This window comes from Sparus aurata, chromosome 8 (genome assembly GCF_900880675.1).
Source record: "Sparus aurata chromosome 8, fSpaAur1.1, whole genome shotgun sequence".
In the NCBI taxonomy this organism is placed as follows: domain Eukaryota; kingdom Metazoa; phylum Chordata; class Actinopteri; order Spariformes; family Sparidae; genus Sparus; species Sparus aurata.
The window spans coordinates 20,447,827-20,461,433 of NC_044194.1; the positions used below are offsets into that span (position 1 = coordinate 20,447,827).

At 41.0% G+C, this 13,607-nt stretch overlaps 1 protein-coding gene across 5 annotated transcripts; it reads right to left on the bottom strand.

Moving 5' to 3' along the window:
• Positions 1 to 133: 133 nt before the first annotated feature.
• hapln3 (hyaluronan and proteoglycan link protein 3) lies at positions 134 to 7,301 on the bottom strand. Of its 5 annotated transcripts, none has more exons than XM_030424602.1 (5): positions 7,215 to 7,301; positions 6,305 to 6,470; positions 3,563 to 3,961; positions 3,093 to 3,395; positions 134 to 2,720 (listed from the first exon to the last, which is right to left on the bottom strand). In XM_030424602.1, the coding sequence occupies exons 2-5, from the start codon at positions 6,453 to 6,455 to the stop codon at positions 2,443 to 2,445; spliced, it is 1,131 nt and encodes a 376-aa protein (XP_030280462.1). In that variant the 5' UTR covers positions 6,456 to 6,470; positions 7,215 to 7,301; the 3' UTR covers positions 134 to 2,442. The 5 variants fall into 5 exon arrangements, with proteins under 5 accessions (XP_030280462.1, XP_030280464.1, XP_030280463.1 ...); XM_030424604.1 differs by having other exon boundaries at positions 6,317 to 6,473; XM_030424603.1 differs by having other exon boundaries at positions 6,305 to 6,473.
• Positions 7,302 to 13,607: the final 6,306 nt, after the last annotated feature.

Genomic DNA, 13,607 nt, shown 5'->3' on the forward strand with positions numbered 1-13,607 from the left:
TGAATGACTCAACAAAGTACACAATGGATTGCCATGAAATATGGTAAATAGATGGGCCTCCGAAAAATCCTAATTACTTTTCATGGAGCGCTTCCTACAAGTCAAAATTTCTCACAACAAATACGCCTAAAGATGTCTTTACAGTGGTGTTTTTTTTATTTGTAGAAAATAATAAGAAAATAGTACAAATGCATATACATTTATGATGAAAAAAACAACAAAAGGTACATGTATGTAAGGAAACACTGTTTCTTCTTCCACAATGGATGTAAACAAAGTAGTTTAAATATTACAAACAATACAATTACTCGCTCATAACTTCTGCTCTCTCCATCATAGCACCACCCTTAGTCACCCAGAAACAGGCACAAGAGATGCTTTATATTTCATAAAATGGGATACACAGATATTTCAGGAGACAAACAGATATTCCAGTAAATTTCACAGCGTTAGAAAGAGTTGGTGGCAGAAGTGAGTGGAAAGAGATGACAGGAAAATGCTCAACCATTAAGGTGCCCTTTCGCAAGGCACTTTGAAAAACTGAATGTTCAAATGTTTGCTGGCATTTGACTGCAACGTTCAGGAGGACACTGCTGAGAGAGACAATTTTCAATGTTGAATAAATACAGGTTAGATGACAGACTGAGGTACGGCTGGAGTGCAGGTAATTAATTTGAATAAGAAGGTTTTTCTGAGTTTGAACACTGTCCTGAGTTGGAAATGAAAGAAAGAATTGAAGCAAAACTACTGATGGGTGATAAATTAAAGAAAAAAACAACATTAAGTGTTTAAGCCAGGGGTTGGACCACCACATGATGCTAGAACAGCTTCAATGACCCTCAGCATCGATTTCTACAAGAGTCTGCAACTCGCGTGGAGGGATGAAACAGAACAACAGGACAGAAATGTTTCACTCAGAATGACTTTGTAATAATGTAGCTCTGACGGGGCTTTTCCATACACATGTGCTGGCTCGGCCTGACTCGGTTTGACTCAGCACGTCAGCCCAGTGCGGCAGGAATTTGCATTTCCATTACAAGAGGGCTACCTGCATGAAGATGTTTCTTAAACTAATGATGTGTTCATCTTGAATAGCGATCAGTAAATACTCTTTCTTCATGCAGTACTAATGTAGAAAAGCGAAACCGAAAATTCGGTGACAAACATATTTTTTCCTATAAATTCGTCACAATAAAAGCCCTCCGTTGTGTAGTTACTTCAAATGTTTTATTATGGAAGTGTTGGGTTTTCCCCAGCAGGAACTTAACACAAAACAGTAAAATACAGCAGATATCTAAAAGTACAAACATGGAAACTGGAGAAAAACTAAACTTCAAACCACAGAGATTCAGTTAGAAACTACTTTCTCGCAGGTTTCATGCATCAATGGTTAGAAGTCATAGCACACGCACCTCGCCTCCGAGCAGAAGCACGGGCATGCTTTGGTCCCACTCCAGAGAGAGTCCATCCCAGACATGGCGTGGCTCAACTCAGCACAGTAAAACTGGTATTGGAAATGCAAATTGGTGCGGCTCTGTTTGACTCGACGTGGTCAAAAGTGCCGGTGGAAAAGTGGACCAAAACATTCCAGCAAAATGTCCCGCACAGCAGAACAGAGCCACTGTTTGTGATGTTTCTCCACTCATTTAATCAAGGTTTTTCATTTACTTTGTCACTCATTTGTAGCACGATTTGTTCTGTTATTGAAAGCTTGCAGCAGCTTTTATTCTTATTGTACACTATATGGCCAATAATATGTGGACACGTCTGCCAACGTACTTTCATGTGCATTTGATCTGGGGCTGTTTTTCATGGTCAGGGCTAGGTCTCTACTGTACAGTATATATTTTAGACAGTGGTGTGCTACCAATGGTTTAGTAAGTCTGCTTTTCTATTTCAACATGACAATGCCCAAATGGACGTCCATAAAAAAAATGTTTCTTAGAGTCAGATATGGAAAAACTTGAAAGGCCTGCACAGAGCCCGGACTTTAACTCGGTCCAACACCTTTAGGATTAACTGAAGTATCACCTGCAGCCACACCTGTTCATTCAACATCTGTGTCCTCACTAACATAAGTGACCGGTTCCAGAATCTTACAGACAGACTGCTGTAGCAGCGTATTAATGCCAACAACAGTGATACATGTGTCCACATACTTATGGCCGTATAGTGCAGACATTTTGTCTGAGTAAAAGTAGCATCACATGATGGAAGTTCATAGTTAAACAGTTGTTAACTGGTAATAAAGTCCAATACTGAGACGTCAGTTACAGTATGATAAAGGTGGAGAGCGATTAACCCAAGAGGCTTCAAAATAGCTCAGAAGTGAACAAACTGGCTAACTGCTAATTTGATTCCAGGCTACAGCTAATGCTAACCTCTCACACAGAGCTTTAAGCCAGTGCACTGTTAGAATGGTTTGTTATTGAGCCATGGCTTCTACCGATAACAGTAGACACCAAATTTCAGGTACGGAGGGCGGAACCCAAAACTACGCACCCCTGGTTCTGGTGGGCCGCAGTTAGCCCGGGGCCTTGTGATGGGGTAACGGACACTCCTGTCAGCCAACCAGCCGGCATCACAGCGGTCCAATCCCATCAGCCTCCAGGCGGCGTACAGCTGGCCCACTTTGGCAATTTGACTTCCATCGCTGACGCAAGCCTGGACCGCTTCAGTGAAGTTGAGCCTAGTCGGGTGCTTTAAGAAGTACACATTTCCTAAAGCAGGAGAGAATAATGAGTGGAGAGATTGTCATTGAGGTTAAAGGGGCACTATGAAGTTTTAGAGAAGAAATGCAAACTCAGAATTACAATATTAGTAGTCATTATATGAACTTCCATTACTGAATAAACAAGCTGTTCTCAGAAGAAATAAAATTTCCCCAAAACACTGTTTGAAGCTAGAAAGGGGGCAGGGTCCACCAGATATAAACAAAGTAAAACAGTATGAAATTGTGTTGCTCTTTTAGGGCAGTTTGTCTGTTCAGTTTATTCTGTCATGAAAAAGAAGATCTTTCCCTTCTGATAAAATTATCTTGCCTGAAACTACACAGTGCACCTTTAAAAATCTTCACATACACTCATACTGACCCTTGACAGAGGCGGTGAAGCAGAAAGCGTCAAAGTGGTGGAGGAGTCGATGCCGTTGCCCGTAGCTGCGTAAACCAGGAGCAAAGTTCATGCCCCCACAGCCTGCACGTGGGTCTGTGATTGGATACTGCACTGTGCCGTCAGCCAACCAGCCAGCGTTACACCAATCCAGCCCCTCCTCCCATGCTGTGAAGAGCTGCTCAAATGTAGCGAGGGTGGCGTCCTGATCCTGGCACGCTTGTTGGGCCCCGAAGAAGTTGAATTGGTAGCGTCCTTCCTGAGAGTGGTAGGGGAACACCACGCCTGTGTAGAGAAGGGAAGACTCAATACAAAACTTCCATGACACCCCCAAATGACACTACTGTAACCTTTCACCCTCATCAGTACACAAACACACACATACACACATACACACACACACACACACACACACACACACACACACACACACACACACACACACTACTCACCCTGCAGCTCCAGCTCAACCGTCACACTCTCATCCTCCAGGCCATCGATCACCTCACAGCGGTATCTTCCAGTGTCGTTCAGTTGCAGCTCATTGATCACCAGCGACATGTCGCCTGGTGCAGAGCGTCGCAGGCGCACACGGCCCCTGAAGTTACCGTAGCTGCGGTGACGGTTCCCCATGGCGACCATGACCTCAGTTTCCCTGGCGGAGGTTGCGGGGGAAACAGCTTCACCGATGACGTTGGCTGGCAACCAGGACCATTTGACCCGGGTCCTGCGTGGTGTGGCCAGTTCAGGCTCGTAGTGGTAGTGACAGGGGAGGGTCACGCTGCTCCCCCTGGTGGCTGACACTGCAAGCTGTGGGGATTCCACGTGCAGACGAACCCCATTGAAGTAAACTAGAAAAGATGAAAACGTTTGTCAAACAGTAGAATCATAACTCTGATTTCTTACAATTATGACTGAGGCTAAGTCTCTCTGGTCTATGCCTGTACTCTCTGCTGAGTGGAAAGGTAGAGGTAGAGATGCACAATATGATGATAACATTTTTCTGAGTTTTTTCAGCCGATACCGACAATTATCTGCTTCTCTTCTAATAACACTGTTGCGTTTAAACTAACGTTAAGACTTTTGTTCTCTCCTGTCAAAACCCTCCTGAAACATGTATGGCAAAAACATAGGTCTATCTTCAGGACCTATTACTGTTCCTGACTCGTTGCAAAACAGTAATCGTAATCTCAGTTCACACAAACTGCTTCAGTTTAAAGTGCCCTATGTAAGATTGGAGGCTGGCAAATCCAACCTGTTCTACTTTGGTCCTTGGTCCTGGAGTGATCTGCACGGCAAGCTTAAACTTGAGAGCCTCGTATGTTTATATCTCTCTATAAAAGCAAGGAATCTCTGTCTGTCTGTCCGTCTGTGTTTGCCTCAAATATCTCTGTTGTGAGTCAAAACAAGGAGGAGACTGCTGAATGTTGAGCAGGCAGGGAGGAGCTGAGAGAGCCCTGAGGCAGTGCCTGCATTTAAATGTAAATAGTTCATATAACTTTGTAAATTTCAAACACTTATGCACAAATTTAGCAAAAAACTATTTATATTTGCATTATAAGTAATAAAAATGGTTCGTTAAACATATTTGTGGTTCTCACAGTAAAAAATCTAACTTTTTCCTACTCTGATTTTATGTTTTATGTGATTTTAGGTCCAATTGTGTTAATACAGTATGTCAAAATGAAAAAATAACTGTACAGTCACAAATGTGAGGTTTTGCTGAAAATAATGACACCAAACAAGACAAGGTAAATAGTTTTTAAGGTGAAATATAATAGTAAAATCAAAAGTAGTCAAACATGGCCAATTATATCTCTGATGTCCCACCTTCAAACACCGCCTCATTTGGCCATCCATGAAACAGCTACTTAACCTCCCACTTTTCTATAGAAATACATACTTCCTACAGGCAATGCACTAGTTAATTTAACTGCAGAACAATGGAAGTGGTCCCTACCAGCTGCAGCTGCTTCATTCATGCCTAAATATCATTGCTTTGTCTATGGACTGTATTATGAAATGTATTTGTATGCCTTCTGCTGCTATTGTGATTTGATTTATTTATGTCTGTGATGCTGCTATTTTGACCCTGTCTTGGCTAGTTCTCACTTGTAAAATAATTGTTGATCTCAATGTAACTTTCCAGTGAAATAAAGTTATATATGGATGTATATTTGCAGTTGTGGTTTATACTGACAACAACTGTAATCACAGTGTGTAGATGCTGTGCTTATCAAGTCAATATTGGAAAATAATACATCATGCATCCTTAGGCAGCACTGAACTGGTCAGGTGTTGCAGTAGCAGTACTTTCCCTGATATGAAATGTTAAATGTTTGCTGTGACAAAGGCCAAAACTTAAGTTTCATGACATACCAATTCTATACAGCACTGAACAAGGGGTGATTGATAGGCTGTGGCTCAGTGGGTAGAGCGGGTCGTCTAGTGATCAGAAGGTCACCAGTTCGAATCCCGGCTCCCCCTAGTTGCATGTCGAAGTGTCCTTGAGCAAGATACTGAACCCCAAATTGCTCCTGATGAGCAGTTGGCGCCTTGCATGGCAGCCTCCGTCATCAGTGTATGAATGTATGACAACCTCTGAGCTTTTTCTTCATTTTGGGGTGGAGGTAGTAGTCTGAGGGTGTCAAATCAGCATTCCTGGATGGCAGCCATAACCACTGACTGTGGACTTGCGGGCTTGTCCTTTTTCTCAGACAGTGGTGACTTGAAATTTTCAATTACCCAAAACAGAAATACCACAAAAGTTATTTACTTCAAACTTTCTGCAAATTCACTCAAAGAGCTGCGTTGAATGAGAAATCTTCTTTTACCTGAGGCCATGAACTCATCAATCTCCCCTCCTATAAACAGCATAAACTATTCACACTTATCGGTGTACAAAAAGTGAACATGCTGAACTGTTTTAACACGGATCAGACAGGGCCAAACAAGGGGCCCCAAATAGAAAATAAACAGTTTCTCGGGACAGGAAGAGGACTACAAACCACATCAATCGCTGGCAGAGTTTGTTTTCATAACTGGGTTGTGAGCCTGGGCTCCATTAATTATAGCTGTCTTCTCCAAACATGCAGGTGTTGTGATATAAACAAACGAAGCATGTAGTTGATCTGTGACTCACACGCAAACACACACACACACATACGCACACGCACACACACACACACACACACATTGGGACCTACTCTCCCCGTTTCCGTTCCCATTGCTGATGTCCTGGTAGTGAAATCCGTTGCTGTATGCGGGGATCCTGCACTGACCGCCGGGCAGCAGCAGCAGCAGGTACACGCAGGTGGCCAGTAGGGGGCGCAGTAGACTGAGCATGGTGCTGTCCGTCCTCTGCTGAACCAAAAGGATCAGAGTAAATACTGTGCTCCTTATTCCGTTCAGCTGCCATAAATACCAGGGGGAAAATCACAGACTGGAGACTGCATTGCTCGTGCAAAAGTAAAGTAAAATAAAAGGAAAAATAGGAAACTAGCCTTTGTCCCCCCAAAAATACAACAACTTAAATAAAGCTTAAGGTAGACTTGTGGTTAAAAGTGATGAGAATACAATGTCACAAATAAATCATTCCGTTTTTATCCTCAAAACTGGAAGAACGAGCTACTTTCTTTACGCATGTATTTATTGAATCTGTCCACAGTTGTTGTGGTTGTTGTGGTTGTTGTTATTCAGCACATTCCTTTATTGTAAATCAAAACAATCTTTTCTCAGCCAAGACGGAAGAAAACCTTAAAAAATAAAATACAAATGAATGCACTGAGATGACTTGTAAGCCACAGCAGATCCATCACATGCCTTTTCTCACATCTCATCAGACAATAACCTCTTTAAATGTCTTTCTTCGCAGTTTTCTCTCCCACTGTATTTCCATTTAGCCTCTTTGTTTTTCAATAAAGCTACGATTTAAAACCAAAAAAGGATATCGCGTTTAAGTCAATGAGCCGCATTTTCAGTGAAGTACACAGCCTCCAAACTAAAGTAATCGAACAGTCTCCGGGTTTAAATCCGCCTCATGAGCGTCTCTTCGTGGGGGAATAAAAAGTGTAAAGTCGTAAAAAAAAAAAAAAAGTGACTCACAGATTAGCAGTTGTCCGCCCTGCGTGTCTTCAGCTCATCCCCTCCTCATCCTCTGCTGTCTGTCGCTGCGCTCACCGGACTGTCCCGACACTCACGCGCGGTGACGTCACGCGACAGGCATCCTCTTTGATGCTCCAACAGTGACGTCACTGTACACGAGCCCGTACAACAGAGTACCAAATACAACATCTGTAATGATACTAATAGGCCCATTCATAATGACAGCAAGGACAGAGTATTCAGACACCACAGTATAAGTAGTACTAATATCACTGTGTAGTACTAGTAAATAGTGTATCTCTATCTGAATAATCAAGGTGTCATAATAAAGGGGACACTTGAAATATTTGTTCAGGTAAGTATGTATGTCACTGGGTCCAAGTTAATTGAGTTGGCACATGCATAAACAAAAGTTTAATCTTTATTATTATAATTTTTTAGAATAAATATCCTTGAGGGATGACTCAGCTGCAGCTCCAAATCTCTAGCAAACCACAGCAAAACATCTGAACATTACCTCTGCCAACTTTTATGCTAATAAAAAGAATTAGAACAAAATGAAAGAGGTTTTAGTACAGAGTACTCAGGCAGAATCTCCAAATGTGCCATTTTGGCTGAGGTCGTGTGTCTTCGGCACTCCATAGCCAAAAAGTAAAGAAATAAAAATTAAGAAAAAAATGTGTGAGATTAGTTTATTGTTTCTTCTTTCCTCCCCTATCAATCAGGTCACGACCCCTCATGTTTATCTAGTGACCCTTTGGAAGGGCCTGACCCGCAGGTTGGGAATCAGTGGACTAAAATATGAAGCAGTTTAGTTTTAGTTTTATCATTGCTGCAGCTATTCTTTCTGGGGTTTACAACACACTTTACACTGTGACATCAAAACAAGTAACTTGACATTATGTAATGAACCACAAAAACAAGATAATCAAGACAAGACTAAAACAAGATAAGACATCCAGTCAGAATAACCACCAGTGTTGGATAAGATTCCTTAAAATACTATGTTTTAACGATGTCATATATAATGACATATCAGACACAGGAGACATTTTAGTGCAGTATTTGTACTCTTACTGAGCTCATTTTGGTGATTATACTTTCACTTTAGAAAGGTTTTGAATGCAGGACCAGTACTTTGTAATACTTTTTTATCTTAAGTAAAGGAACTGAACACCTCTGCTACCACTGGCTGAAAAAGAAGATACCAACACACACAATATGCAATCCTTGTACATGTAATAATATGAAGTTCAGCTTAACCTGTAAAAGTAACCAATATCTAACTCATATTTCACGTGAGATTTATTTGAATAGCGACATTTAATCATGAAATATTCCATTACATGGGCCGATAATGAAATCTACACATCACCACAGATTAACCAAGTGAGCCCCAAGAGACTGATCATCAAAGCAACACAATTACAGCCATAATAAAACATATCTGTTTTCATTTTTACTGTTCAATTGTAAATCATCTTCAGATTACGACAGGACTTAAAACTGGAACGAGTATTTACACAGCGACAGTTAGACTGTGATTAAAAAGCAGTTTGAATGTTAGCTTGTAGTGGTTTCCAAATGAAAAACAAAGTTATGACATTACGTGTCTTAATCGAAACAAATAAGAGATAGAAGTCAAGAAATATCGACTTGTACTAAAACCTGTACTGATACTTCACCCACCACATCACCCCATCTTGCACACAGATGCAACCTGAACTCTATTTGCATCACTGTTTAAAGCTAATGGGGGTCAGGTCAGCCCAGGTGACCCCTGTCTTGACCTTGTCTCATCCCACTAAGAATACGGTCAAATCCAACTTGTGTTCTTTTTCTGCTTTCTGTCAGCCATCTTTCAGTCAAAACGAGCAATTCTGGGTGTGTAACAACAGGACAATAACATTAAAAGCCTAGCTTAAATGTGCTGTAGCTTCATGTTAGCGTTCTTTTAATACCCTGGGGATTTTACGAGGTTTAAGTCCATTTAACAGCAGAGGAAAATCCTCATTAACAGTTAACGAGGCAGGTGTTTTTTTATTACATCTTCTCTGGATGATGCAACCCAGAATCGCCTGTGTCCGGAGTTTTAATATATACATGAGAAAAACACTTGTATTTGCCATTGTAAATCTTTGTATAGAATCTAAATGCTTTAAATGTTCAATGTTGTGCGCGTGATGGAGATACTTTGTGACCAAGAAAACAGCACATTTTATTTATCACAACAAATAATTGAGTTTTATTTAGGTGTCAGTGCTGTTCAGTCTGCAGCTCTGTCAAACACCACCAACTTCTGTATTCGTGGTATGCTAAGGCCGACAGAGAATATTCCACGCCCCTGTTTTGCCATGGCCACAAGTTACACAGCAAATATTGCCACATGAACTCATATTTCAGTCATTAGCTGAAATAATAGCAGCCGTGGTGGAAAACAGGAGCAATTCCAGTTCTCCTCAGGGGCCTGAGAGAATGTGCTGCTGCTGCACTGCCGCCCCGAATATCTGAGTGAAGTCTGGCTATCACGGTGCAGATGGAAACTGCCCTCCTGACACGGGCACACGTGTTATTGTCTGACATGACACGGCCATCCCCCAAAAGAGCCACAGCATTTAGACTAACCCAAAATAAAAGCCTCCCTGAGTCCTGCACGCAATGCTTTCCTCTGCGGTCAGACCCCTGCAGCCGCTGATGTTTTTATAGGGACTTGACTGACACCCAGCCGACATAACAAAAATCCAAGATCACCACATTTCAGGAGAGGGGGCTGTGATGGTGGGTTTGTGGATGTTTAGTAAAAAGCTGCCCCAAGCCCCTGGAAAACAACCAGGACATTTCTTTGAAATCCCCTTTTGAGGTCAGTAATCAAGGATTGTTAGCGTACAACACTGATTATAAAATTTGTCTAGTTACCACAGTCACATGTTTCTGCCATTATGCTCTTCATTCTTTAAACACAAAGCTGTATTACGCCAAATACTGATTCCAGTGAAACAAAAGAGTCTCTCTGGTGCCTCTGTGATGCTGTATTTAGGCACAGCAGTACATTGTGCTGCATGCTAACAATAGCATCAGTGGTGGAAGAAGTTTTCAGCAGATCCTTTCACTCACTAAAAACAGCAGTACCACAACGTACCGCAGTGAATGTACTCCACAACAAGTTAAAGTCCTGAAATCAAAAACGTACTTAAGTAGAGACAATCAGAGGTAAAAGTACTCACTAGAAACAAAAATCAGACCCTGTTAGATTTTTACCAATAAAATTACTTTTGCATAAGGTTGTTCTGTAACTATTTTATGTTTGTATAAAAAAATGATACAACCTGAAAATTGAAAAGTAACAAGTAACTGAAACTGTCAAAGCCAAAGGTAGTGGAGTAAAAAGCACAATGTTTGACTCTGAAATGTAGTGGAGTCGGCATATAATGTTGCATAAAATGAAAATACTCAAGTAAAATATAAGTAGCTTGAATTTAAACTTAAAGGTGCACTATGTAGTTTTGGGGTAGACATCTTAATCAGAGGAGAAAGATCATCACTGACTTATGTGTATGCCTAAACAAACTAAATAAACAAACTCTCTTTCTATTCATGACTGAATAAACAAACTGACCTTTAAGGACAACACAGTTTCATGCTGTTTTACTTTGGCGGACCCTGCCACCTGTGGACCTTATTTTCCTCTGGGTAAAGAGGGTAAATCTGTGAAGTTACATTCCACCACTGAATAACCTTGTAGCATGCTGATGGTTAGAAGCTTTAATGTTCACAGCGTTCATTATAGTACTTTTGCAAGTTAGGTGTGACATACCAGTTTTCAAGATGCTGCTTCAACATTTGTAATTGTGAAATCGTTGGATACAATTAACAAGATGCTAAGACATTTTCCAGCATTGTTAGTGGCAACAAAACTAGATTCCTCTGATAAGAGACGGGGAATATTATAGGTGTATTAGTGGTATGGAATCAAGAGAGCTAAAACATGATCTTCTCCTAATGCTAACCACGCATCTTTTGTGCCTAAACCTAACCAGAGCATAAGCACAGCGTTGTCACAATATAAAACTGAATATAAAGAAAGGTAAAGTTTCAACATATCAAACAGAGACTGAACATATCTGTGGATTGCAGAGGCAGTTCTTTAAAAACTAAAAATGGCAGCCTCATGGGGGAGCTAGATAATAAGTCATAAGATTACAAAAGACTTAAGGATTTATCCTCTGGGAACCATAAATGTATGTAAGAATAATTCATGGTAATCATTCTTGCAGTTGTTAACATACTGCCGTTTGGACCAAAGTGGCGTACCCAAATAACATTGCTAAAAACTATAATGTGTCAAAGGAGTAGCAGCCTTCACAAAAGCTGAACAATCCTCTGACTTTACACTCAAAGGGCATCTGAAACTCAGTTTGAGTTTGCGTGACCCTGCAAACAGTCAAGTTACATTAATGTTACAGTCACAGCTAGAAGACGATAATCATCTAATGGCAAGAATCCCAGTTCCGGGATCAACACCAACATCTCATCAGTTGTGGTTTGCCTCAAGTCGAACTTCTCATGCCAGTTAACCCTCTGTTTCCACCCTGTCAGGCTCCACCTTCTCAGTCCATTCTTACTTTCTTTTCTTTCCATCCACAAACCCACGACTCCTGTCCAGAGCAGTTACAGCTCCTCCTGCTACTACAAAGATCGATCTGATTCTGTTCTACCCTACAAGCTTACATGATGCGGGAACTCAGTTAACGATGTGACGACTCTCACTATATTCACAATGTCAAAAGTGTCCGAAACATTTTTTCCACGTTTTTCACCAAAAGAGGTTGAATGGACTCAATTAACTTGTTTCTGGTTAAGGTTTGCGTAAAGGTTTTGAATATTTGCAGCTTCACTCACCACCGACACTGAATACCATGAATTACAGCTCTGTTTCGGTAAACCCTTCATTCTCGCTGCTTCTCCTCTCTCTCTAATCACTTCCCTACATCGTCTTCATTACCATCTAAAATATGTGCTTTGAAAATAGAGGTAAAAAAAAAATACAGGTTAAAAAAATGGCATTATTCCTTTTTTTGCCACATCGCTAGCATCGGATGACAGTGCTGAAATGTTAGTCCACTACTTTGGTCCATTTTAACAACTACAGTGATTTACGATTTCAAGAGAATCAATTCTGCTGACTTTGGTGATTGCCTGGCTTCTCATCTGGTCCCCAGAGGATGAATCCTATTGACTGACTTTTCATCGAGAGCCAACATGTGGTTTATTATTAAGGTTTTAGTACAATGTCTCCCTGACTGTTGAATGATTTGCCCTAAAATTTGTTACAGAAAATCATTTTTTTTCAAAAGAAGAATTGAAACATATTTGGTTATCATCAAGTTAGAGTCTTCTAGCATCGACATCAGGCCAAAATTATGTATCCAACACTTTAAGACCAAGTACCTGCAAAACCAAGTGACATACCATTTAGCCTCTGCTGTACTTTGTGGTTAGTGCTGATCAGCAAATGCTAGCAATGCTAATATCCGGAACATGGTAAAGATTTTAGGTGCTGAACGTCACTGTCGCTGATTGCCCACGTAATCTGGTTTCTATGTGTAGCCTGGTTACTTCAATGCATGCAAACCATGAATGTAGGAAAGACATGGATATTAGCGCAAATCAGCCTTGTGTCCGATTTTGTTCCGTGGTCACTGACGGTACTGCAGCAAAACTTCCCCCAAGCCTTTCTCCTTCAGACCGCCATTATAAAAGAGACTTCGACCTGCAAGCAAGGACAGTTCTTAAGTTTTGACCCATGGAGGTTTTATATTATTACAACTCTTGAGCTGAGATGATTTAATATTTGCCAATGTCAATCTAAGGGCGGTGCGGGACTTGTGGACCGGGCCAGCGGGAGAAACTCTACTTATATTCAGTGGGTCACATGACCAGGAAGTAAACTTTTAAGCAAACTACTGATATGTTCAAGTTTGTACATATCATATGTACCAATTCTGCAAAATGTGTCATAGTCCAAAGTACATGTTTTTGACCTGACTTTAATATGTTAGAGCTAGGTGAGAAGGCTGCCAGGTCAGTGACTGTAGCTGAGATATTGAGGATATTTTTGAAGAGAGGCGGAGGCGTTTCAACACTTGTAAGCTGCTTTCTTCTTTTAAAGGAAACTTGGTGACAGTTTCCAGATGTGTTTTGTGCCTGAAGCTAACCTGACTGTTATCACAGAACTACACTGAAACGTGAAGTTGAAACATATCATTTGTTTGTTGATACGGACATTGCCAGCATTTATTCTGGTGACTGCATTGACTTCCTTCCTCACTCTCTGACATATCATCTAGTGTTTAAGCAAACGTCATAGCGATAGGTGACCAAATAAAACACACC

What these genes read in the sequence shown, in the direction of transcription:
- hapln3 (XM_030424600.1), bottom strand. Translation starts at nt 7,008, where the DNA reads ATGGAAATACAGTGGGAGAGAAAACTGCGAAGAAAGACATTTAAAGAG. An exon ending in CGGGGAGAGTAGGTCCCAAT is followed by an intron (nt 3,962 to 6,304) that starts GTGTGTGTGTGT and finishes CATCTTTTCTAG; the next exon opens with TTTACTTCAATGGGGTTCGT. An exon ending in GGTTGAGCTGGAGCTGCAGG is followed by an intron (nt 3,396 to 3,562) that starts GTGAGTAGTGTG and finishes TTCTCTACACAG; the next exon opens with GCGTGGTGTTCCCCTACCAC.